The following is a 26,077-nucleotide window of genomic DNA, read 5'->3' as shown; positions in this document are numbered from 1 at the left end:
TTCATAATAATAACTTCATGCATTACATAATATCATCATCATAGCTATAAATGTAATGTTTGTAAACTATTATCATAACTAGGGTATAAAGAAAGAATAAGTTAGAGAAAATCCCCCTTTGATTATTGTGAAAGGTTGGAGATGCAAGGACATTCATGATGCTGATTTGGATCACATCAAATTCTCAACCCTTCCCTCTATGCATGGACGTTTTAACCTCCTTATCCACTCATTTAACACATGCAAAATATGTTAGATGCATTCAAAATCAGCCACACAAATGGGCAGCAACACAAGGGAGTTACGTGGTGGTTTTTCATTTGATTTTTAAATTCAAAACCCGATTAATTTGTAGCCACAAGTGATGGTCGACCATATCTCTCTTTTACCTATATATTTTGTAATTTTGTAAGTGCAAATGTTAGACATTTTATGAATAAAAATTATTGTGAGGTTTTTCTCTCAATGTTTGTTCTTCTTAGAACTATTCTTAGCCAAACTTGTGATACTTCGGGTTCTTAGCCAAGTCCTTTGAAAATTGAATGTATAAGGTTCGGGTTTATACTTTTTAGTATAGGTTCTTCCTTGTTCTTTGTTTGTTAACCAAATTTCCAGAATTGTTCTTTCACCATTGTCATCTTCACCAAGCATTCATCTTCACCAAGCATTCATCTTCCACCTTTCACCCTTCTAAATTTTTCAGCAACCTAATTCCTTCTTTTCTTCATCCTTTCTTTATCCTTTCTTAGTCATTTTCGTCCATAGCCTTAACTATACAACCCACACCATCATCCTTAGTTTTAGTAAGTTTGTTGCAAAGGAATTACTTATTTCGTTCTAGATCCATTACAATCGAAGAGGTCCTCAATCAACAGGTTGCCTCATATCATGTGGTAATCAGAGCAAAGGTTTGAACCAAGTAAGAATTTATCTTTGAAAATAAAAAAAATCGAAAATTAAAAAAAAATCCGAAAATTACAACAAAAAAAAAAGAAAAGAAAAGTTTTTGATTTTGAGAAGTGAAAAGATGAAGAAAAGTGTAATGATCTTGTGTTCTTCAACATTGAAATGCTTTGATTCAACCCAAAATGCAGCATCTTTGATTGTTTTGGTGACAGTCTCGTTGTAAGCATTTCTTTGTAGTACTTATGATACAATATATGTAATTTTTAAAATAAACTAATATTGATTTTATAAAATATTTATATAATTATTTTTATTTTAAATTTAAATTTAAATTTAAACTTAAATGAGAAATTATTTAATTTTATTGATATTTTTATATGTTAAATAATAATTTTGGTATTTATTAAATACACACTTTAATTTTATAGTTACAGTTTAGTTTAAGTTAAATAAACAGTTTGGAATTAATTGTCTGTGCTAGCTCTAACGGTTGAGTGTTTTGCATTCCCCTGGATACCCTGGTTTGATTCTTGCTAAGTTCTCCCTTTGGAGTTTAAGCTTAGTTTTGTTTCTAATAAGGTGGTAACACATGTCACCACCTTATTAGTTGAATAAAAAATAATTAAAAGGCTATATAAATATTAATATACAAAAAAATGGCACATCACCTCGTCTATTAATTTTTTAACGATGTGATTCCAAAATAAAACAAAAATCAAATTTTAAGTATAATTTTGTAAAATTTGAAACTTAAGATATTAAAACGAATCAAAAGTGAAACTTTAGGTATTAAATGCATAATTTATCCTTAAAACTATTGGGTCAAATACCTGGTTGTAAAAAAAATTCAGCTCAGATCTAACCCATTTACCCCAAAAAATCATAGATTAAATAATTTTTTTAGAGAACTATCGCTTTTTAAGTTTGGATCGTAAGATTATTGAGTCGGATCAATCATTTTTTTAACACCAATAGTCACAGTCAGGATCTGAATCTTGCGTAGAAATGGACATTTTTTAGAGGAAAGAAGAGATTGAAGAAGAAATAGACTTGATCAATGCCTATTATTTTTGTATAGGTGTCCTCTGTTTTGTGGTGTACTGCAACTGTCTTCTCCCAGCTGGATTTGGTAGTAAGAACCTCATATCAGTGGCATATCTTTTTTTTTTTCTTATCTCAATAACTCGCATTAAAACAGATTTTAATTTGTAATCTACCGTATTTAACATTTATGCATAATCCAATTTCTCTTAATTATCAACTAAAACAATACTATTTTTCATTAAAATAGTATAGATTTGTCACCAATGACAAATCTACAACTTAATGAGCGTGGACATCAAATTTTCTTCGAATAATTAACTATTTTAATAATGGAGTTTACCTTAAAATTTATTTTTACTTATTTCATTAAAAAAAATTAAATGTTCTTAAGATATGTGTATACACCTTTTAAAATATTTTTGGATCCACCGTATAAAACAATGCTAACAGGCCTAATATAAAACACTAGGAAATACTACTCAATAAAATTTATAATAGATAGGTATTTCTTCTTTCACATCTCTAAGTAGCATTCCAACTAGAAACGAGATCCAAAAAAAGAAAGGAAAAGGTAAATTGTTTCATTTTTCAAGCATAGTATTTACAAACAAACAAAAGAAAGTATGTTCTTCAGGTTATAAACTTGATCAAGGCTTTTAACCCGGAGAGAAGCCTCCTTATTCCGCCCCGATGAGCATTCTCAGGATGTCTCCAGGAACTACTCTGTAATCAATTTGGAAAGTGGGCAAAGATTAGAAAGCAACAAATCGAACCCCTCGGTGCTAATGCAATCTTAACTCGTTCTGATTCTTTGTTCTACTACTTTCTAAGGTTTCAATTCTCAATTCCCATTATAAGTATCGAATTACCTTCTTAAATTCTATGCTAGAGCTGCTAATGATTGGATGAAGACTGTTGTTGCTCGAGACCTGGTGGCCACATCTGCTGCGCCATGTATGGGTGAGACTGCTGGGCATAGATAGCAGGGTCCACCACCAGCTTCCCCATTATCATTCCCGGAGTCCCGACCTGAGGTGCGTGTTGCGCAGGCATGTAATAAGACAATGCATCAGCAGGCCCTCCTACAGGCATTGTTCCACGTGGAATCGATGCAAGAACTTCATCTTTCAGATCCTCTCTCGGAACTATATCAACTAAGAAATCAAATATGTCAGTCCTGATAATTGCTGCAGCGATATCATTCTTCTGAAGTGTCCTCCTTTTATTCTCTTCCGTGTGATTCCACGAACGCAATGTCAATTCTAAGATGAACATTTCACATGCCCGAGCGAAAATGACAGGGGCCTCGGCAGATATCATCCTCACATCTTCATCGGCTTTCATGATCTTCTTGATCCGGGCTAAGGGAAGGTTATGGTTCTTGAAATCTGTAACTTTCTCGATTTCCTGATACTGATTTGCCCAAAATGTCTGGGGTTGTTGCTGAAGTAGCTGTTGCTGCTGGTGGTGGATTTGCTGATAAGCAAGTTGGTGCTGTGCAAGTTGTGCAACCGTCGGAGTGGACTGAATACCTCCGACTGATGTCACAACCGTCCCTGGATTTTGGGCCGCCCCAGTCACCTGATTTTGATACGGATTAGTACAGTAAGGAACTTGAGCTCCGCTACCCATCATCTTCGTAGCCGGGGGCTGCGCATGTCCTTGCTGATCCATTCTAATCTGCTTCACCCAAAACTTAATACATCTGCCTCCAATAAACAAACTTCAACTAGGCATTACATTTTCATTGCATCTAAACATCGAAATCCGAATAAACCTCGTAAGAACAATCATCTCCGTTGAACGGAAACCATTTTTTTTTCTTATTTCACGAAACCTATTCTGACTAATATCCTGCCATGGGAATATCAAGTTCCATTACAGCTTCAAATCAACATTTACTCGAGCCTAGGCACAAATCACCAGCAATTATGATAGAAATCTATACATACTGATCCGATTCTCTATTTTCCTTGAGATGATATGATTTCAAACCCTCCAAATACATGGAAAAACTTTATGAAAAAAATAAAACTTACTCGTATCCGACACTATAAACAGGAATTTGATCTAGATTTACTCGAAAGAACAAACACAATAAAGAAGCAAAAAATGGCAATTGATCAATGGATTTTTCAATCAAAAACCAATCATTATATTTTAGAAAAAGATTAACCATTGTTGGAGGGGGTGGAATTCGTACCTTTGATATGAAGATTGAGAGCAGTCTGAGATTGAAGAAATGTCAAAAGGGAAAAAGTGTTTTTAATAGAATTGTTAGTGTAGGGTGAGAAAAGAAACCCAAAATAGGAAAATTTTAGGGTTACATTGAAAAGAAGAAAAGACTGTTTTTATTATAGAAAAAAATAAATAAATGATGTGTTTTGAAAAGGGGATTTTTCTTTATTTATCGTACAAACTAACCTGAGATTGGAAACAACAAAAGCTGCAGTTGGTTTGGCTTTTGACAATCTGATGTCAGAACTGAGATGCTACTTTTATACGACCCGGACTTCCCATTCTTTCTGCGTTTTCTTTTCCTTTTTTTGGTTTTCTGACCATATTACCCTTTTCAAATGAACTTGCCTTCCGGATATCATGTTTCGGTTGTTTAGATTTTTTGGACTTTTTATTTGGGTTTTAAGTTGGGTCTATTCACATCAGTTTTCTTTCTCTTTTTAATTTTATTTCAAATAGTTTCAACTTTTGAACTATTTGGGTAATTATGCTATGCGGCAATTTAATTTAAAATTTAAAGTTAAAACATAGTGATTTTGAAAATTTTAATAAAGATTATGATAAAAATTATAATATTTTAGGCTAAGCGTAAATTAAAATGTTATATTTTTACTAATATTTTTATTGAACATAAAATGTTGTCAACCAAAAATATTACGAAGAATGTAGTATTTTCGATTTAACTAAAAATGTTTAAAAAATAATATTTTAGGTTGTGTTTGTAACACCCTAAACCTGATTGGACCTAAAGTACCACATAGGTTGCCGAGGCAATACCTGATTTTCAAAACTTGTTCATTTTTATTTTAAAACATATTGCATGATACCAAAATATACATATATGACAGTTATAAAAACACTTTTATAAATCGGGCACTTAGTTTAAAACAAATAATACAACTCAAAGTTTGATAAACCAAATACATGAGTAATGTTCTATGAATACACATGCCCATTAAAGCTACAGTATAGTATTCTAGAAGAAATGCTGGAAGTCCTACTGTGACGGTGCTCCTCAAACGGCTCAAGTTAATAACATGCAAATAAAAAGCATCTAAATGTTGTGCTTACAAAGCCTAACAATATAATCACTAATCTAGAGCAACATTATGTGTCTAAAAAACACAAGCATGCTAAAGACATGGTACTAAATAGTAGGTACATGCATGATCATAATCAAGCACTACATACTTTAGGTTCAATTATTTTATCGCTATAGTAGGAGTATCATGCTTCCCTTAATCCTCTACTAAGGGCCACGTCATGAGTACATCTCTATTGGGTCTCTAACCACAATGACTAACTATTGTGCATACTCTAAATACGACACATGACATACTACTGTATATTATCTGAATGCGGAACATGACACACTATTGTGCATTATCTAAACGCAACACATGACATACTGTTGTGTATTATCTGAATGTGACACATGACACACTATTGTGCATTATCTAAATGAAAAAAATGACACACCATTGTGTATTATCTGAATACGACTTGTGATGCACTACTAGTATTTAGTACACATAGCATCATATACTAGACTGTTGTGGGGAAATCCCAGTATCACATAATATCGGTGAAATTCCCACTAAGTTACTAAATGATCTCCTGTTATCACATAGCATCAGGTAGATCATGGAGGATGAACCCAATATCACTTAGTATCAGTAAAATTCTCGCCCTACCAAAGCATTGGCTCGTATCACATAGCATCGAGCCAAGCTATAAAGATATCTGGTATATTGGACTGATGCAACTATACATGCATGATTAAGGGCTCAGAGTCCACACAACACTAACAATGCCTCACTAAGGAACCTAAGGTAGCCTAGATACACCCAAACATAACTCGACACACTAAAGTGAGTTCATCCCCTCACTATCTACAATCTTGTCCGTTCTCTCATCTAGAATGTTATGCGAGGGTTTATTTGTCTGTTACTTCTATTAATTTATTAAGCTACTTTATTCTGGTTCATTAACACTAAAAGGCATTTTGGTCATCTTTGTCTCTAAGGTCTCTAGGTGTTTCTTGAATTTAAGACGAATATTGTTATTACTGCTTAATTGATATACTATTTTATATCCCAAAGTTCAACTTGGGTTTGTTACTTGGTAATGACACTCTAGTCGCTCTTATCACACTTCTTCTCAGCTCACCCTTGAACCAGATGAGCAATTTGTGAGTCATCGCTTTATCGATATTCATATGATACACGATTTCCCTATCACATCATTCGTACAATACACCACCTCGATTGCAAACATATATTTCACAATGATTCATCATTTGCAATCGTTCTTTGCGTCATTAGGGATATTTTGGTAATTTATGCCACCTAAGGGTATCTGAGTCATTTCATATATTACAACCTTTTATAAGCTTAGTTTTATATATTATAGCAATCTATAGACATTCGAATTCGACAACCAGAGATTTAAATAGCAACCCACAACCATGATAGCACCCATGATATAGCGGTAGAACTACCTTTTGCGACCATTATTATATGATCGCGACCCTCTTGACCGGAGTCTGCGATGATCTGGTTGTCTCGGTATCCATCCTGGACTACCACTGGGTCACACTGAACTATCTATCTCTCCTGCTCAAAATCCTCTCGACCGCCTTAGCCTGGCGAGATAACTCAATGAAAACTCAAGGAGGGTCGACTGCTAGCTGTGACATGATATCAAGGTGTTGGCCTTCTCTGAACCTACAACAACGATATTCCTTTATGGAGACCAACTCGGGCGTGTACCTACTTATTCAGAGGAGCTCACACTCGTTCTATATCACTATCCGGTCAGCTTGGACCACATGCAAAAACTACTCCCTCAAATCATCGGTGTAAGCCTCACCAATGTATTTCTTTCTGAACTCGGAAAGCAACATCTTTCATGTCAACATCTCTAAATCCAATACCAACTTGATGGTTTCCCACTATTCTATAACGTCACCTTTGAGCAAGGCAATGACACACTCAAGTCTACCTTCACGGGTGAACCACAACTGTCTAAGGGTACGGAGGTTCTCTGAGCCACCGATCGGCTGTTATGGGATCCCTATCCCATATAACAAAGAATTCGATCGTCTTGTATCTACGGAGCCTCTCCATTAGAGAATCTAGGGAAACTACCGCTGGCTGAGGTTAGGGTACAGGTGGGGGAAGTGGTGCAGCTGAAGTACTAGGTAAAGACCTAACGAACTGCCCAAGTACGAGGTGAGGTCCCTGAAGAATGTCGCCTCCTCAGCCCCCAGATCTACTGAGGTGTTCTGCTGATCGGAGTCCAGAACAAACTCATCCCTAAACCTATTATTGTAGAAGCAAGACTCTCTACCCTACCATCCTGAATGTGGGTTAGATCATATGTCATCTGAAATTAGAAAGAATAGAGGTTACTATCGTCATTTCAGTCTTAAAAGTACTCTACAGATACTGACTCTAACGCTTGGGTCCTAGAACTGACTAAATCGGACGCTCTGATACTACTAAATGTAACACCATAATTCAGTACGTCCTAAAAATCAGTGGATCACGATGTCATACGGGACCACCAAATCAGCTAACCCAAAATTTTCTTTTAAGCATAACTGATTATAAAACATCTTACACTAATTCATCCATATGGAAAATAATAAAAGCGTAGTATTTAAGTTTTAAAAATACGGGGGAACTCCCAAAATATACAACGTTGAGTTTAAATAAAGAGTTATGATTGATGTACAAGGGTCCATAATGGTACATGCCTTCTAAAAGTGATTCAAGACATACTCTCAAATAATTGAGTTGTTATGGTATGATGTACTACAATGTTTAGTGAAGATAACTCCCTACGAATGGTCTCATAACCTACGCACAGAAACACATTTCGAACGTTGAGCTTACGAGCTCAGGGCCTCACTAAAAATTATATTATACAAGATGCATTCACTAAATGTGCTAGCTAGTGGCACAAGTACAAAAGCACGAGAGATACTGGTCTATTATACCATGGCGGACATCAAGGTGCGGCTGAGGGTTCTACATCTTTGAGCTCATACACCCCTTTAGCCTACTTGAATACCCATAGGCACTCTTAGTAAGATTTTGAATCTGCATCGGAAAGGAATACGCGGCTTACTCACTCCGTTGAGTCTTGGGGCATCTACACCCAATTGGCTGTAAAGTGCCTTGCCACTGACTGAGATATACAACTGTACGATCATATTTGCTAAAATGACTTAGGTGTCCTAACTGTGTCCCGAGCATTAAACAAGGCTAGTTTTATTTCACTCTATTTGTTTCTGTTTCTAATTATTGTGAGTTGATTTAGTGTTCTTACTTGTAGTTTTATTTCATGATATTCTAGTATTGTTTGGCCCCTCAAGTCTAATCTTGAAAACATTTAATTATTATCCATTACTACACGCTTGCACCGATATTGGCCCTCCAGTATCGAAATTGAACCTTGGGTATTGATACCCACCTTTAGATATTCGACACTAATTGACTGATTTAGGCTAATTTTGTGGGTATTATCGATACTCCTATATGGATATCGATACTTTGATGTTGTGGTATCAGTAATAGTTTGGGTATCTATACCACCCTATGGTATCGAGACCAACCCTAAAGTATTGATACTCTTTGAATAGGTATCAATACTCCCTATAAAATTTACTCTTTATTTTAAGAAACATTATCGGTAATTGTTCCAATACTGATACCCTAGCTAAAAATACCCTGTTTAGACACGAAAAAATGTAGTATTTCCATTCTAAAAGACCTACTATTCTTTTTAAAGTCTATTGTATGATTAATGGGTCATAAAGAGTCTATAAACATGATAGAAACATTGATTTTCGATTGCTACAATGAAAATGCTACTTAACTCATGCAACCTCCCAAACATATTTAAATAACCTACATGTGGTAGAACTGAGTTTGAAGTGAGCTACCTTGTATTCTAAGCTGATGGAAGCACCCAAGGCTCAACCAAGAGTGAGCTTCTCTTTTCCTTTAGCTTTGGAACTTTCTCCAACTTCTTTTACTAAGTAATAAATCAAAACAAGGGTCACCAATGGTGTTGGGAAGTTAGAGATGAATTCAAAGTGTTTCTAGAGACTTGAATCTCTCTAAATCGAACTAAAACAATTGGTTTCCAAAACCCCTACTAAACCCACATTTGGGTTTTTTCACCAAAATTTTCACTTGGGAGCTTGACTGAAAGTTAAGGAGATGGTGGTTTTGATTATTACCTTAAAATCTCAGAATGCGAATAATAACTAAAAAAGTTTACACCTTGCTCTTGTAAGAGGGAAAAGGAATGAGTGAAAGAATAAGGGAATAAGCGAAGCTTGTGAAGAAAAAAAGAAAGCAAAGGTTCAGACGTGATATCACCAATCCTTAATTGGTTTTCAATTTTTGTTTTAAAAAAATGGATTACTTCCTCGCCATCCTAATTTTATCCTTGTTTTAAAAACACCCATTTGTAACATGATTGAGCCCAAATCAAGCCCAAACTCAAAGCTAGCTTGGTCCAAGCTTCTCAACAAGGCTAATGGAGTCTACTTAACTCACTTGGATTAACCCAAAACTATTAACCCCATTTGAGACATTACATACAAGATGCTCAGGAACTTACTATTAGGTATGGCACTTATAGAGGAAATGAGAATAAGGAAATGAGAAAGAAAGTGTAACCCTCGAATATCGGTCTATTATTTTCATGTCGACCCAAGAATTTATTTAATAGAATTATTATAGCATAAAGTTTCATTGAATTAAAATTCAAATCCATCGAGTAATAAATTAGCCTTATATGAAATAAAAAAGGGATTTTTAAGCTTGTGATGAAAGAATAACTTAGAGAGTAAATTTCCCATTTAGGAAAATATGGCTGATATAGGGAAGATTTTTGTTATTTCACATTGGCCTATTTTGGGTAATATGAAGACTCTTTTTCTCATTTATTCCCAACACTTCTCTTCCCCTCATATATTTTCTTCTTCATTTCTCTTTACCTAAGAAAAGCTAGTGTTAAAAGATTATCATTTCTTCATATTCTTCACCTCATTAAAAAAATCTAAGGTGATATTCATGATCTTTGAATTATAGGTTCTAAGATGAGCTCACCATCTTCTTCAATTGTGGTTATGAACTCATTTTAGGTTTTGGGAGAGTTTAAGCTTCAAGAGTTTCCTCACATGATTTCCATTTGATTTTCATGTAGTTTAGTTGTTGTTTAACACTTAGTGTCTTTCTTCCAAGATGACAAAAATAGATTTCCTGATATAATTAACGTCATACATTCATATTTAGGCATTTGTAAATAGGATCATGCATGTTCATTCATACATTTCATATTTTTTGCAGGAATAACAAGATTTCAAAGTAGACATTCCCCAACGAAAGTCAGAGTTCAATAAGGAACTCAAAACTTATGAATCAATATACTAGGCAGGAATTTGTTTGATGTCAGACAAGTTCATACAGGAGAACTAATTTGGTTTCAACATCAACTTTTGGTGCTTGTAACCATCATAGCAGAAGTTGGATCGACTTCCTTTCGTTCATCCATCATAGAAAGAGGTGGATCAACATACACATTCCACTCATCCAGTACAGTAATAGTTAGATCAGTGTATTCCTTTATTTGTCCATCATCAAAGGAGATGAATCAACAATGTGGTTTTATTTGTCTATCAGAGAAAGGGTTGGATCAGTGTGGTTATTTTGTTTAATTCTATCACGTTATGAGGTAGATCAATGCCTTTGTTGCGTTTGATTCTATCACAGTATGAGGTATACCAACATCAATTATTTTCTCATTTTCATCACAGAATGAGGAGGAATGCATTACCATTGTGCTTGATTCCATCACAGCAGGAGTTGGATCAACACCTTTTTGCTCGACTTCATCACAGTCGGAAGTGGGTTAGTGTTGACATTTTTTTCGATTCATCATAGCATGAGGTGGATTAACATGGTTATTTTGCTCGATTCTATCATAGAAGGAGGTAGATCAACAATCATGTCGCAATAGATTCTATCATAGCATGAGGTAGATCGACATCAACCATTTGTTCATTTCCATCACAGAATGAGGTGGAATGACATAATCCTTGTACTTGATTCCATCACAGAAAGAGTTAGATCAGTACTCCATTTAACTTTACTCCATTACATAATGAAATAGGCCAGCATCAATATTTTTCCGATAATATCACAGTAGAATGTGGGTCAACATTATCATTTCGCTCGATTTCATCACAGAAGGATGTAAATCAACATGTTCGACCTTGTTTGATTTTATGAAATGATAGAGGTTATTATATAAGGTTCCATCATTTATGTTCAAGATAATTATAGAATGAGAATAAGTTATACAAAAGGGTTTGTTCCACCCAAGATTGTTAAAGATTGAGAAGTGTTTGTATCGTTTGGGGACCAGAGTTAACTGTTACAAGATTTTGAAGGGTTTGCAATTGAAAAATATAGATCTTGGTGATAATGGTTGGTCAAATAAAATTGGTGCTTTTTTGTCTTTACTTCATTCCCGTTCCACAGAAATTAGCAAAGAGGGGCAGTTGTCATCACCCATTTTATCCGAGTGGTGGTGGCGTTTTTTTTAAAATGGGTCTTATGGTTTTATAAATAAATATATAGTATATAGTTTTAAATAAAGTTTTTTTGGTTAAATATAGTAAATATAAGTATATAGTTCTTAGTTTTTAATTATAGGCATAATGCAAACAAATACCCCTAACGTTTGACAGTATATGCAAATTTGCCCTTATTGTATTTTTGGAACATTTGACCACAAAATGTTTTATTTAGATTCAAAAGTCATCCCGTTGGATGGAAACTATTAGTCAACTGACGGTCAAAGCTTCCACTAACTAAGCAAGCACATGTGGACACAAATGATAACATGGCGTGTCCACATCACTAATATTTTTATGAGAATTTTTTACCAATGAGATTTTATTAAAAAAATTATTTTTTTTATTTTTATTAAAAAATTATATTTTTATGAGACTTTTTTACAAATGATGACATGGCATGTCGCTCTCCTATTAGTACGGTTTTAGAGGAATGAAGAAAAACACATTTTACATGTAAGGGGACTTGAATCTAGGACAAGGGCGTGAAATGGTATGCCTCTTACCACCAGACCAAGCGGACTAGTAGGTTTTATAATTAAATAAATCTTATTTAACCCAAAATTTCTTTTCAATTTAATTAAACAAAATAAAACACGTGCATTATAAAGCTCGTTTCTTTCTTAAAGCTCTGCCTCTCATCTCACTTGTCCCGATTCTTTTCTAATCTCTCGTCACTCTTTCTGCAAACAACAACTTCACTATATTCTAAAATGAATACTCTTTTTGTTACGAAATGTTTGGTGCTAAAATGGATTATATTTTAAAATGTTTTCTTACACTGCGTTGATTTGTTTAAGAGTAAAACATAAACTAGAACCTATTGCTCAAGTCTTGGAGCATTACAGCTATCCTCCTGCAGTAAGGGAATTATCTATGCGTAGGTGGTAGTGAGAACGATTGGATACGAAAGGTACTGTCCACGCCAATTTTACTATTCCATCCGCGGTTTTTTTAAGTTTCCACGGAGTATAAGTAAATATTGGATCCCAAACTTTTTCTAGTAATCTAAAAATAATGAAAAAACCTCCTCAGTCGATAATGGAAAGGACTTCCTTGTAATCGGTTTCCAATATGACATGTCTCATTGACATATCCCATGCCATGCACAAGCCAACATAAATGTCTCACAATTTTACATCAAGCATCGAGCATCGTCCTATTGCTTTGGTGAAGCCCATGATCCATTTATCTACATCATCTATAATGAATCTGCTGCATGCTGCTAGACCAGTCGTGGTGTTTCGAGCGCCATTGGTGTTGAGTTTTAGGTATCTTGCCGGCTGACGATTCCATGATGAAGCATGGTCGGTTCTATTCATGTGATGATTTTGTAAGGATCTCATAAATTGTACAGCATTTACGGTCTCCATTTACAGTTGTTTACATCTCTCTAGAATTCCTTCCACTTTTGTATATTCCGGATAAAAAATCTCTCGATTTCGTTGTACCCATAAACATCATAAAATGGATCCAAACAGTAGGTCTCAGTTATCGTTGTCAAGAGGGAAATAACTAGGCTGTTGTAGATTACAGACGAGAGCCGAGGTGAATTCCATGCTATTTAATTCTTCGAGCAGTTTTGGTTTAACGATCATCTCCACAGCTTTTACAACTCGCGTCAAGTAGTTGTTGTGTATTTAACTGTTAATTGGTTTGATTTCATCTGCATGTGATATATAATGCATTTTTTCTATTTTGTTTAATTAAATTGAAAAAAATTATAAGTTAAATAAAGTTTTGTTTCATTATAAAATTGAGTAGTCCGTTTGGCCAGATGTCGAGAGGCATACCATTTCATGCCTTTGCCCCATGTTCGAGTCCCCTTACACATGTCACTCTCTCATTGATAGAAAATTCTCATAAAAATATTATTTTTTTAACAAAAATAAAATCTGACGTGTCAACTCCACGTCAGCATACCTTAGTGATGTGGACACGCCACATCATCATTTGTGTCCACATGTGCTTGCTTAGTCAGCTGAAGACATTGACCGTCAGTTAACTAACAGTTTCTATCTAACGGGGTGACTTTTGAATCAAAATAAAACGTTGTGGGGTGAAATGTTCCAAAAAACCAATAAGGTCAAATTTGCATGTACCGTCAAACATTAGGAGTATTTGTTTGCATTATGCCTTAAATATAATATTAGTATTAGTATTAGTTTTAGTATTAGTTTTAGTATGTAGTTTTTGTAAATATAATGATGGTATATAGTTTTTGTGTTAAATGTATAGTTTATTTCATTAGTGTTACATATTAAATACATATGATATAAGATTTTCATATTACATAGAATGATGTATATATTATATTAGTTATATATTTCAGAATTGGTTTATTGTGGATGTAGTATTGATGTTAGTTACAATATAATTTGCATGTTAGAATATAGTATATTAATATAATAAAATCTATTATGTTAGTTCATTTCATTTTACAAAAATAAATCACTATTAAAATAAATAGAGTCCATATCCATTAATAAATAATATCTATATTACAAAATAAATATCCATTTTACAAATAAAATGAGGCCCAAATTAATACAAGCCCATTTGTCTTTTAAAAATAAAAAACTAGCTCCAATATAAACTGTTGCCGCCACTTTTTGTTCTTGGAGGGAAGGGATTTGACTTTTGAATTTTGAAGGGGACAATGCATTTAATGAGGCACCAACTTTTGAGGAAGTAATTAATGTTGTAACTCATGAGTCCAAGTGAACAAGGAAGATTGCATCTGAAACATTGATAAAGATTTCATCCAATGACCAAGAGAGTGTTGCGTCATCACCGGAGACAGTCACCATTGTTGGAGTGTTGACGATGCATGGTCGTCGCGTCATCGTATATGGCAACGCGTGAACGAGCAAGATTGCATCTGAACCATTGATGAAGATTTAATCACTCTTTAGAACTTGACTTTTAGGCCCTTTAGATTTTAGATTTGTTTTATTTTAGTTCTTCATTTTAATTTCTAAGTTTAGAATTAAATTTTAGGTTTAGAACTTTATTAATTATATCACTAGATTAAAAATTTAGATTAGATTAAAGCCTTTAGGACTTAAGATCTTTAAAATTAGACTAACAAATTTAGGAAATCAAGCCTTTTAGGTTAAGTTTATTTTAAATTAGTCCAAATACTTTTAAAATTTTTAGAAACTCAGTATATATTCATAATTGAGATTAATTGAAAGATATTTGTTTGTTTTCTAATATTGAAAAGAATGCTCAAATTATAACTATACGTTCAATTTTAATATTAACAAATAAATAAATAATTTTCAAGTGGTCACTTAAAATTAAATTAGGTTTTATTGACTAATAAATACATGTTAATTTCCTCTTCTCAATAACCCGATTAATTGTTTAATCTTTAGTTTTTTATGTTTTATTATTTGTTTTTTTTTTAACTTTTAATGACATTTTCTTAACATTTTTAATTAAATTATAAGAAATGATTTCCTAAACACAACTATAGAGTTACTTTCATCGTTAATTAAAAATAAACAAATTGTGTCATATTTTTCCTAATTTTCTAAAATGTAAAAAATGCCAATATTATTTCAATTAAAACATAAGAATAATTTCCTTAACATAACTAGAGAGTTATTTTCTTCCTTAATTAGAAATAAATAAAAATGATTTTGTTTCTTATAAAAATATTCTAAAAATATTTCGAGGATTAAGGGATTATAAATTAAAATTCTTAAATTTATAATAATATGGACAATAGTATAATTGACGATATAGATTTCGGGCGCTGCGGGGTTGCTAATCATTCACCAATCGTAATTGACTCTCGGGCCCAGAATCTCTTAAAACGCAGACCATTCATGTCTTTTTAATTTTTTTATTAAAATTATTTAAAAGGACAATTTCCCAGATATTCGACCTACCTAACCCTAAAGGTCGATAACGACTCTAACCTTTTCAAAGCATTTTTAATTTCCGTCAAACACACGACTCCCAAATCCTTACCAAACGAAAAAATCGTCATGATAGTTATATATTCACTCATTACTATCTCGGTCACTCTTTCACCTAGAACATTATACAAGAGTAAGTCTTAGGGCATCTCCTAGATAAGATTCTTAAGATATTTATTCAAGCCCTTAAGCTAAAGTTAGGTTTCTTGCCCAATTCAATATGATGGTATCGATGCTAAGCTCTTCTGTATTAATATCAACCCTTCAGTATCAATACTCACCATTGGTACTGATACCAAAAATACATTCTTTAATATGAAAAGGCTTTGAAGTATGATACTATTACTTGGAGTATCGATACTTCTATTCTAGGGTACTGATACCATTCTCGGTATCGATACCAAAAATGACTATTGGATTTTGTGACTTAACGATGTATCAACACCTTTCCCTTTGGTATCGATATATTACAAACAATATCGATACTCTATGAATAGAGTACCAATACTACCTAGAAAAAAACCCTAATATTAGTCATTTGTATTATTCTTACTGATTGTTCATGAACAACTTCTTGTTATATAGCAAAATGTCTCATATCATTATTTAACCAATATGCAACTGAAACTATTACTTGTATAGGTTATTACATTCACTATGTCCCAAAAGAGTAATTTGGTAAATTTTAGCCCTAAGGGCATTTTAGTAACCTCGCACTCAAGCTAAATGCCCAATCTCGAATATATATTAACCTTTTCACTCTCAAGGCTAGTTAACATCATAAAGGTCACTCAACCACTTTAGGAATTTATATCAAGCCTTTGGTATGGATACTCATTCTTCGATATGGATACAAATCCATCTGATATAGATACCAATTCATCAGGTATGGATAGCAGTCCTCCGATATGGATACCAGTTTATCTAGTATGAATACCAGCCCACCAGTATCGATATTGAGCTTTCAGTACCGATATTACAATCCTCAGTGTCGATACTAAGGGATAAGTATGATACTAGATGAGCGAGTATCTCTACCGAGTTCGTAAAAACTTAGTTTCCATCCAGAATATGAATAGTATTGATACTAATTCAACAAGTATCGATACTAGTGCTCAGGAACACACTGTTTTGCTTAGGAAACACCCTTAAACTCACCTTAAACACACAAGTAGTAAGGAAGAGTAGTAATGTGTTACCTCAACTTCTAGCTACCCAAATATCTTTCTATATCCTTTAAGAACCGACCTTCTTAATTCTTTCCTTTTTAGTGGTTCTTGTACCACTCACCACCCAAAAGTCACCACAAGGTTCCAACATGAAAAAGAAGGACACTAAGTGTTAAATAACTAAACTACATGATAATTAAATGGAAATCATGGGAGGAAGTTCTTGAAGATTAAACTCTCCCAAAACCTAAAATGAGGTGCCAAAACCTAAAATGAGTTCATGGCACCATTGAAGAAGATGTTGAGCTCATCTTAGAGTTTATAATTCAAAGATCGTGAAGCTCGCGTTAGATTTTTGAATGGGGTAAAGAAGATGGAGAAAGGAGAAGCCCTTAATTCTAGCTTTGCTTGGGTGAAGAAAAAAGAAAAAGAAGGAAATAGATGAGAGGAAGAGAAGTGTTAGAAAGAGATGAGAAAAAAGAGTCTTCATATTACCCAAAATAGGCCCACGTGAAACAAACAATTCTTCCCTATTCAACCATAATTTTCCTAAATGGGAAATTTACTATCTAAATCCCTCTTCTATTATCACAAGCTTAAAAATACTCTTTTTATTTCATATACGGTTAATTTCTTACTCGATTGATCCCAATTTTGATCCAATGGAACTTCATGCTACAATAACTCTATTAAATAAATTATTGGGTCGATACAAAACTACTAGATCGATATTCAGGGAGTTACAACTCTCCCATCCTAAAAGAAAATTTTGTCCTTGAAATTTCCTAAATGAAACTACTAGTTCATACATTCGAGTTGCATACCTTTAAGCGAAATATTTCAGAATATTTTGCATATCATTGAAGAATTACGATGGAAAAGTTATCTAACATTAATATTTTTTTCTTTTATACCACGAAATTACGAATGCACGAGAGATTCAAAGGATATTGGTCAAATTTTATCGAATTAAGAGAAACTAAATCTTTAATTTGTGAACATTCCTCCTACATGTTCCACGATACTATGGTTCGAGAAAAAACACCTTAGAGGAAATAAAGATGACACAATTGAATGTAATGTAAAACATAGGCTGAACAAAATTTTAACAATAAGACGAACACTAACATGATCAGGGGGTTCTTACCATACTTGCTTTGCCCAAACTTAGTATGGAATAGATATGAACCCCTGATGCATCTCAAATGAGATACATAAAAACTTATTGAAAATTAGAGTTGATCGAATCATATGAATGTAATAGAATGTCTAAAACTTAACGAAAAGAAAGTTAACGAAGCGCGCGAAGCATCCGAAGAATTCACAATATAAGTTTTCACATTTTGGGCTAATTTACGAATATGAGACATACTCTAAGGTCTAGCTTGATTATCAGACTCCATCGAGAATTGATCAAAGAATATCATTTTTGATCAATGAACATGAGGCATACTCTAAGGAATTCATCAAGGTCAAGGAAACTTGAATCCGAGTGAATTTAACAAGTTATGAGAAATTCTATAGTGCATAAAATACGAAATTCCATTTCAAAAATTTGAATTTCAAGAGTTTAAGCTGACACAAACTCAAACTAATGATTCTCTTATGAACAACCCTAAGGATCATCACAATAACGACTCATATTAGAGTTTGAGGTTATTATTTTGGAAATTAACATGACCATTTGCCTTCATATGGCATTCAACTGAGAAGTATCACTAGAAACATCAGAGTATTCATTTAACAAGGTTGGAAGGATATTCACTTATCAAGGCAAGGAAAAGATCAATCCGATCACATGTGAACACTGCTTAAGGATAACATGTAGAAAATCTTCAAAACTGAGGATATTTTCACTTACTGAATTAATTAAACAATTTATTCGATGGTTCCAGATTTGGATCGAGCACATAAGAATGACATTGATGAAATCAAACATCAAAATGGCAAGATCATAACGAAGATTCATAGTCATGAAGGTTGTGGAGACACCTACCACAAGTATCGTCCCCTAAGATAAAATTGAGAACATACAATCTATAAGAATCAGATAGAAGGTCACTTTTACTAATATACTAGTTTTATGAATTTTTCCCATCACGAGTCATTTACTTAGAGGAATAACATGTACCTTTCTCCCAGAATAGCTCAGGTAGCTGAATATGATTCATAAAAATGAGGTCCTAAGAGAATCTCAAATTATAATAGAAATATTGTTAGGGATGTTATCGCTTTCATTACGCACTCTAATATTCAAGGTAAGTTAGAGGGAGAAAACTTAATCTCACTTACGACATATGAAAGTTTAGATGGAGATAGTCGAATCGACTCGTATTCTAATGAATCACTCATCACCCTGATAAGATTACCCTTTCACACAAATCTATCGTTAAGGCATAAAACTTTTCTTTTACAACAACACTTTCTACACTTCTATATTAGTACTTATCATTTATAGATTCAAAACAACACTTTCTAAGCTTCATCCCCCAATGAGAGGCTAGGTTCCTCACTAAAACCTTTCATGTATATTTTAGCACCTGTTTATGACAAACTCACTAGAGTTATCATTCAGAATTTAATCCTCTAAAATTTTTCTTATAGGTTTATCTCTATTACACATTTATTACTCAAGGTTAACCCATTAACTTACGAATCATTGATTGACTAATGATATCGGAGTCTCAATCTGCGAGTACACTCTACAACTTTTGAGGGCAGTAGGACTTGACTAGGTTAACCTAGGACCGACTAAATCTAGCTCTAATACCACTAAATGTAACACCCAAATCCCCTGACTTTGAGTGTCACATGAAATCACCAAAGAGACTAACCCTTTTTTTAAAATTATCACTTTTAAAATGTTTACACAAGGTATGAAACCATAACCATTTACAAAAGTGGTGCCCTAATTTAAAAACTCGATAAATAAAATATTAAAAGTCGACTCATTTCAAATCATGACTTATACATGCCCACTAAAATGTCATCATTGTACTCTTGTTCTCCCCTGAGACTCCTCTGATGATATTATTTTTCCATCGTACTTTACGAAACCTGAAACCTACAAACAAAAACAGATTTTGAACGTTAAGTTCGCAAGTCTCGCATCATAAATACCTCTATTATACTATATGCATTCATAAATTAAGCATGCTAACAAGTACAATCACAAAAGCAATACTACTATGTCATCAATGTTACTAAGGCATTTATTTAAGATACATCTACTATCATAATTGTCAGAGTATCATGCTTCCATTAGTCTATTGCTAAAGATCTCGCCATGAGTATACATAATCTGGTTTCTAACCTTAATATCATGCTAGAATACCATAAAATAAAACTACAAGAAAGAACACTAAATCAACTCATAATAATTAAAAACAGAAAAAATAGAGTGAAATAAAACTAGCCTCGTTTGATGCTCGAGACACAATTAGGACACCCAAGTCATTTTAGCAAATATGATCATACAGTTTTATATGTCAGTCAGTGGCAAGGCACTTTACAACCAATTGAGTATAGATACCCCAAGACTCAACGGAGTGAGTAAGCCGGGTGTACCTTTCCGATGCAGATTCCATATCTTACTAAGAGTACCTATGGGTATTCAAGTAGGCTAGAGGGGTGTGTGAGCTCCGAGATGCAGAACCCTCAGACGTACCTTGATGTCCTCCATGGTATAGTAGACCAATATCCCTCGTGCTTTTGTACTTGTGCCACTCACTAGCACATTTAACGAATGCATGTTGTATAATATAATTTTTAGTGAGGCCCTGAGCTCGTAAGCTCAACGTTCGAAATGTGTTTCTGTGCGTAGGTTATGAGACCATTCGTAGGGAGTTATCTTCACCAGGCATTCTAGTGCAGCAGACCATAACAACCCAATTATTTGAGAGTATGTCTTGAATCACTTTTAGAAGGCATGTACCATTATGGACCTTTGTACATCAATCATAACTCTTTATTTAAACTCAACGTTGTATATTTTGGGAGCTCCCCCGTATTTGTAAAACTTAAATACTATTCTTTTATTATTTTCCATATTGATGGATTTGTATAAGATGTTTTATTATCAGTTATGCTTAAAAGAAAATTTTGGGTTAGTTGATTTGGTGGTCCCGTATGACATCGTGATCCACTGATTTTTAGGTCGTACTAGATTACGGTGTTACATTTAGTAGTATTAGAGCATCATGTTTAGTCAGTTCTAGGACCCATAGGTTAGACTCAGTGTCTATAAGTGTATATACCTCTAGAGTGTAAAGAGTACTTTTAAGACTGGAATGACGATAGTAACCCCTATTCTTTCTAATTTCAGTTGGCATATGATCCAACCCACATTCAGGATGGTAGGGTAAAGAGTCTTGCTTCCACAGTAATAGGTTTATGGATGAGTTTTTTCTGGACTCCGACCGGCAGAACACCTCAATAGATCTGGGGGCTGAGGAGGCGACATTCTTCAGGGACCTCACCTCGTACTTGGGTAGTTCATTAGGTCCTTACCTAGTACTTCAGCTGCACCACTTTCCCCACCTGTACCCTAACCTCAACCAGCGGTAATTTCTCAAGATTCTCTAATGGAGAGGCTCCGTAGATACAAGACGATCGAATTCTTTGTTACAGCGGATGGGATCCCATAACAACCGATCGATGGCTCAGAGAGACCCTCCGTACCCTTAGACAGTTGTAACTCACCCGTGAGGGTAGACTTGAGTGTGTCATTGCCTTGCTCAAAGGTGACGTTATAGAATAGTGGGAGACCATCAAGTTGGCACTGGATTTAGAGATGTCGACATATGAGATGTTGCTTTTCGAGTTCAAAAAGAAATACATTGGTGAGGCTTACACCGATGATCTGAGAGAATAGTTTATGCATGTGGTCCAAGCTGACCGAATATTGATATAGTACGAGTGTGAGTTTCTATGAATAAGTAGGTACGCGCCCGAGTTGGTCTCCATAAAAGAATGTCGTTGTTGTAGGTTCAGAGAAGGCCAACACCTTGATATCCTGTCAAACCTAGCAGTTAACCCTCCCTGAGTTTTCGTTGAGTTATCTCGCCAGGCTAAGGCGGTCGAGAGGATTTTGAGCAGGAGAGTTAGACAGTTCAATGTGACCCAGTGATAGTCCAGGATTGATACCGAGACAGCCAGATCATCGCAGACTCCGGTCAAGAGGGTCACGATCATATAATAATGGTCGCAAAAGGTAGTTCTATCGCTATATCATGGGTGCTATCATGGTCGCGGACTGCTTTTTAAATCCCTGGTTGTTGAATTCGAATGTCTATAGATTGCTATAATATATACAACTAAGCTTAGAAAAGGTTGTAATATATGAAATGACTCAGATACCCCTAGGTAGCATAAATTACCAAAATATCCCTAATGACGCAAAGAACGATTGCAAATGATGAATCATTGTGAATTATATGTTTGAAATCGAGGTGGTGTATTGTACGAATGATGTGATAGGGAAATCATGTATCATATGAATATCGATAAAGCGATGACTCACAAATTGCTCCTCTGGTTCAAGGGTGAGCTGAGAAGAAGTATGATAAGAGCGACTAGAGTGTCACTACCAAGTAACAAACCCAAGTTGAACTTTGGGATAGAAAATAGTATATCAAGTGAGCAGTAGTAACAATATTCGTCTTAAATTCATGAAACACCTAGAGACCTTAGAGGTAGAGATGACCACAATGCCCTTCAGTGTTAATGAACTATAATAAAGTAGCTTAATAAATTAATAGAAGTAACAATAGAGATTGAACAATGCCCTTCGTATTTAGAGTATGCACAATAGTTAGTCATTGTGGTTAGAGACCCAATAGAGATGTACTCATGACGTTGCCCTTAGTAGAGGATTAAGGGAAGCATGATACTCCTACTACAACGATAAAATAATTGAACCTTAAATATGTAGTGTTTGATTATGATCATGCATGTACCTACTATTTAGTACCATGTATTTAGCATGCTTGTGTTTTTTAGACACATAATGCTGCTCTAGATTAGCGATTATATTGTTAGGCTTTGTAAGCACAACATTTAGATGCTTTTTATTTGCATGTTATTAACTTGAGCCATTTGAGGAGCACCGTAACAGTAGGACTTCCAATATTTCTTCTAGAATACTACACTGTAGCTTTAATGGGCATGTGTATTCATAGAACCTTACTCATGTATTTGGTTTATTAAACTTTGAGTTGTATTATTTGTTTTAAACTTAGTTATAACTGTGATATATGTATATTTTGGTATCATGCAATATATTTTAAAATAAAAATGAACAAGTTTTGAAAATCAGGTATTGCCTCGGCAACCTATGTGGTATTTTAGGTCTAATCAGGTTTAGGGTGTTACAGAAACAACCTCAAATATTATTTTTTTTAATTTTTTTTAGTTAAATAAAAAATACTACATTCTTCGTAATATTTTCGGTTGACAACATTTTATGTTCAATAAAAATATTAGTAAAATATAACATTTTAATTTACGCTAGCCTAAAATATTATAATTTTTATCAATCTTTATTAAATTTTTCAAAATCACTAGTTTTAACTTTAAATTTTAAATTAAATTGCCGCATAGCATAATTACCCAATAGTTCAAAAGTTGAAACTATTTGAAATAAAATTAAAAGAGAAAGAAAACTGATGTGATAGACCCAACTTAAACCCAAAATAAAAAGCAAAAAAATCCAAACAACCGAAACATGATTCCGGAGGCAAGTTCATTCTCAGGTTAGTTTGTACGATAAATAAAGAAAAATCCCCTACGCACTTGCTCTAACAAAAGGTCAATAAGATGTCTTTCCATCGGAGAGTCCAATTTATCCTTGAAAAACCATTACTGGCATGGAATTGAGAGTCATTTCCTACAATGTATTCCATGGGAAAATAGCCTCATTACAGCCAGGGGAAACTTGATAAAATATGCATTTCTGTTCAAAATAAATGCATACGGCCAATTGAGTCTTAGGTCAGTTGGCACCGTTGCTACTACAACAACCTGGAGGCCGTAGGTTTGAGTGTGCTTAAGCGCAATCGCCTCCAATTTAATTAGTTTGGGGATTATGGGTAGTTTAGGAATTAGATAAGAAAATGCATACCAATCCCCAAAATCTGGGTCCTCATTTTCAAGACACACCCAGACACACCCTTTGGGCCATACTGTACCTTTGATTAGAACTTTGTTGACCAAGTATAACACAGCTTGTGAAAGTCGGGCAATATTTTGTTTCTGTATGATTGGGTGTTGGGATGTGCCTGCATTTGTTACACTTGAGCTAAAATAATAGCATGACACAAAGAGATCAGAAAGTTAGAGATATACCGAAATTCACCGCATGTAAGCATCCCAAACATAATCTGCAGCAATGACCTTTTCTCGTGCTTCATCCCATGAGAATCCATTCTGTTCGAGTAGTATCTTTATACTATTATATTGGCCCCTCAAGTGTCTGGCCTGGGACTTCAAAACCTCTTCATCACAGTGACATTCAAACTTTACATTGAACATTGCAACAATTTGTTTCCACGCCTCAGGTATGAAAACATGACCAATTTATTCAAATATCTATCACCATAGACAAATATTCCTATAGCTTGCTGTCAGAAAGAAAAAGTAATAAGATAAGCAAGGCAGAGATCCATATTCAACCAGGAAAAATACATCAAGCACTAAAAGGCTAAGAAAATAATTAGCATAGCTTATCCACATTTATTGTCAATTTTCAATGTTGCTAACTTCGCCCAACAATCGGATGCATTACACTACCTACCCTTCTAAAGAGAAATTTCAAAGTTACTTGCACACAAACAAAACTTACCAATCCAAGTTGGTAACAATTTAGGCCCAGTGCATCTTCCTTGGCGTGTATGACTTGAAACTACACTATTGCTTGCATTTTCATAAATCAACCTGAAATCTTGGTAGTTCAGTATCTTCTTGATTCTGTAGGTACGAGCATCTGGATGTGCCTAAAATATAACGAAGGAAATTATAATGTGTTAATCAATCAATTTCCAAGTTGAATGCAGATAGAGATATACCTTGGTATAGTTATCCCAAACACGATCATCAGCAACTATCATTTTTTGTTTATCGTCCCAAAAGTTTCCTATATCTACACCATAAAAAGCTTTTTGCGAACTGAAAACAGAACTTGGCATTGAATGAACCAAGCATATCATTCCATGCTTGTTTGCCGAAAGTGTTCTTACGTTTATTGCCCTTTCTAAGATTTTCCAGCATAAGCTCAATGAAGGATTGATCCATGGCTGGTGTCCATTCAATATTTGGGTTCTCGTCACTTGCTGCGGAATGGAACTTCCAACACCTAGAATTGAGAATTAGAGAAAAGTTTGTTCATTTTTCTTCATTAGAAAAAAAAGGTTATGCCAAATGATGAATACATTTAAATGCAATAATAATCCATTTCATATCATTTATGAAACATGCAGGGGAAAAAGCCCAATCATAAAAAATTTCATGTCTCTTGAGGAAGTAAAAAGGAATGCCTGGCTTAGTTTGCAGAAAATATGTGAGGAAGAGAACATGTATTAGTAAGCTAAGGTGCTGTAACTACACGAAGTGAGTGACCTCAGTGGTAAATAAATTATTGTTATTATTTGAGATCTCGAGTTCGTGCTACAGGAATGCAAGGGGTGTGAGTGTTCAATGTTAAATGGTTGAGAGTTATCTATGAACAGATTAATAAAAAAATGTAAATGTTTATTAAATGTATGACCTAATCTATTGCCCCTATGCATTTTATCTAACATAAGATCAATGAAAAATCGTTCCATTGCAGGCGTCCAATTTGTTCTTGTTCTATCACTGCTATTAGGAGCATTGCTTCCATTCTCCTCCCGCCCGGGTGATAATACACGAAAGTTTCATTAATTAATTAAATCAGAATTACACTGCTTTTTTGGAAAATTGAAACATAAGCAACAACTTACAAGCACACTAACCAAAAGAAAGCTTATAATTTATCTGCTCAAAAAGTTTGCTACAGAAAAAAGCATAAATAATGGTCAAATTTAAGGTTTATGCTACCTAAGAGTTTCAAGCAGAGAAATCCTATCTAAATTAAGCTGAGATTACGTTAAATTAGCTCG

General features: G+C 34.3%; 1 protein-coding gene across 3 annotated transcripts; it reads right to left on the bottom strand.

Annotated features, from left to right (window-relative positions):
• Positions 1-2,506: 2,506 nt before the first annotated feature.
• On the bottom strand, positions 2,507-24,142 carry LOC120144540 (nuclear transcription factor Y subunit C-9-like). Of its 3 annotated transcripts, XM_039158583.1 has the most exons (5): positions 24,126-24,142; positions 23,869-23,876; positions 6,571-6,576; positions 2,820-3,630; positions 2,507-2,673 (listed from the first exon to the last, which is right to left on the bottom strand). In XM_039158583.1, the coding sequence occupies exon 4, from the start codon at positions 3,622-3,624 to the stop codon at positions 2,845-2,847; it is 780 nt and encodes a 259-aa protein (XP_039014514.1). In that variant the 5' UTR covers positions 3,625-3,630; positions 6,571-6,576; positions 23,869-23,876; positions 24,126-24,142; the 3' UTR covers positions 2,507-2,673; positions 2,820-2,844. The 3 variants fall into 3 exon arrangements, with proteins under 3 accessions (XP_039014514.1, XP_039014516.1, XP_039014515.1); XM_039158585.1 differs by lacking the exons at positions 6,571-6,576; positions 23,869-23,876; positions 24,126-24,142 and adding an exon at positions 4,154-4,283 and having other exon boundaries at positions 2,820-3,655; XM_039158584.1 differs by lacking the exons at positions 6,571-6,576; positions 23,869-23,876; positions 24,126-24,142 and adding an exon at positions 4,154-4,283.
• Positions 24,143-26,077: the final 1,935 nt, after the last annotated feature.

Source organism: Hibiscus syriacus, unplaced genomic scaffold, assembly GCF_006381635.1.
Source record: "Hibiscus syriacus cultivar Baekdansim isolate YM2019G1 unplaced genomic scaffold, ASM638163v2 tig00110890_pilon, whole genome shotgun sequence".
NCBI lineage: Eukaryota > Viridiplantae > Streptophyta > Magnoliopsida > Malvales > Malvaceae > Hibiscus > Hibiscus syriacus.
The sequence above is the reverse complement of the archived record's forward strand: the minus strand, read 5'-3'. Positions and strand labels throughout refer to the sequence as shown.

Bases quoted from the DNA above. Each gene is read 5' to 3' on its own strand.
- LOC120144540 (XM_039158583.1), bottom strand. From the start codon at position 3,624: ATGGATCAGCAAGGACATGCGCAGCCCCCGGCTACGAAGATGATGGGT.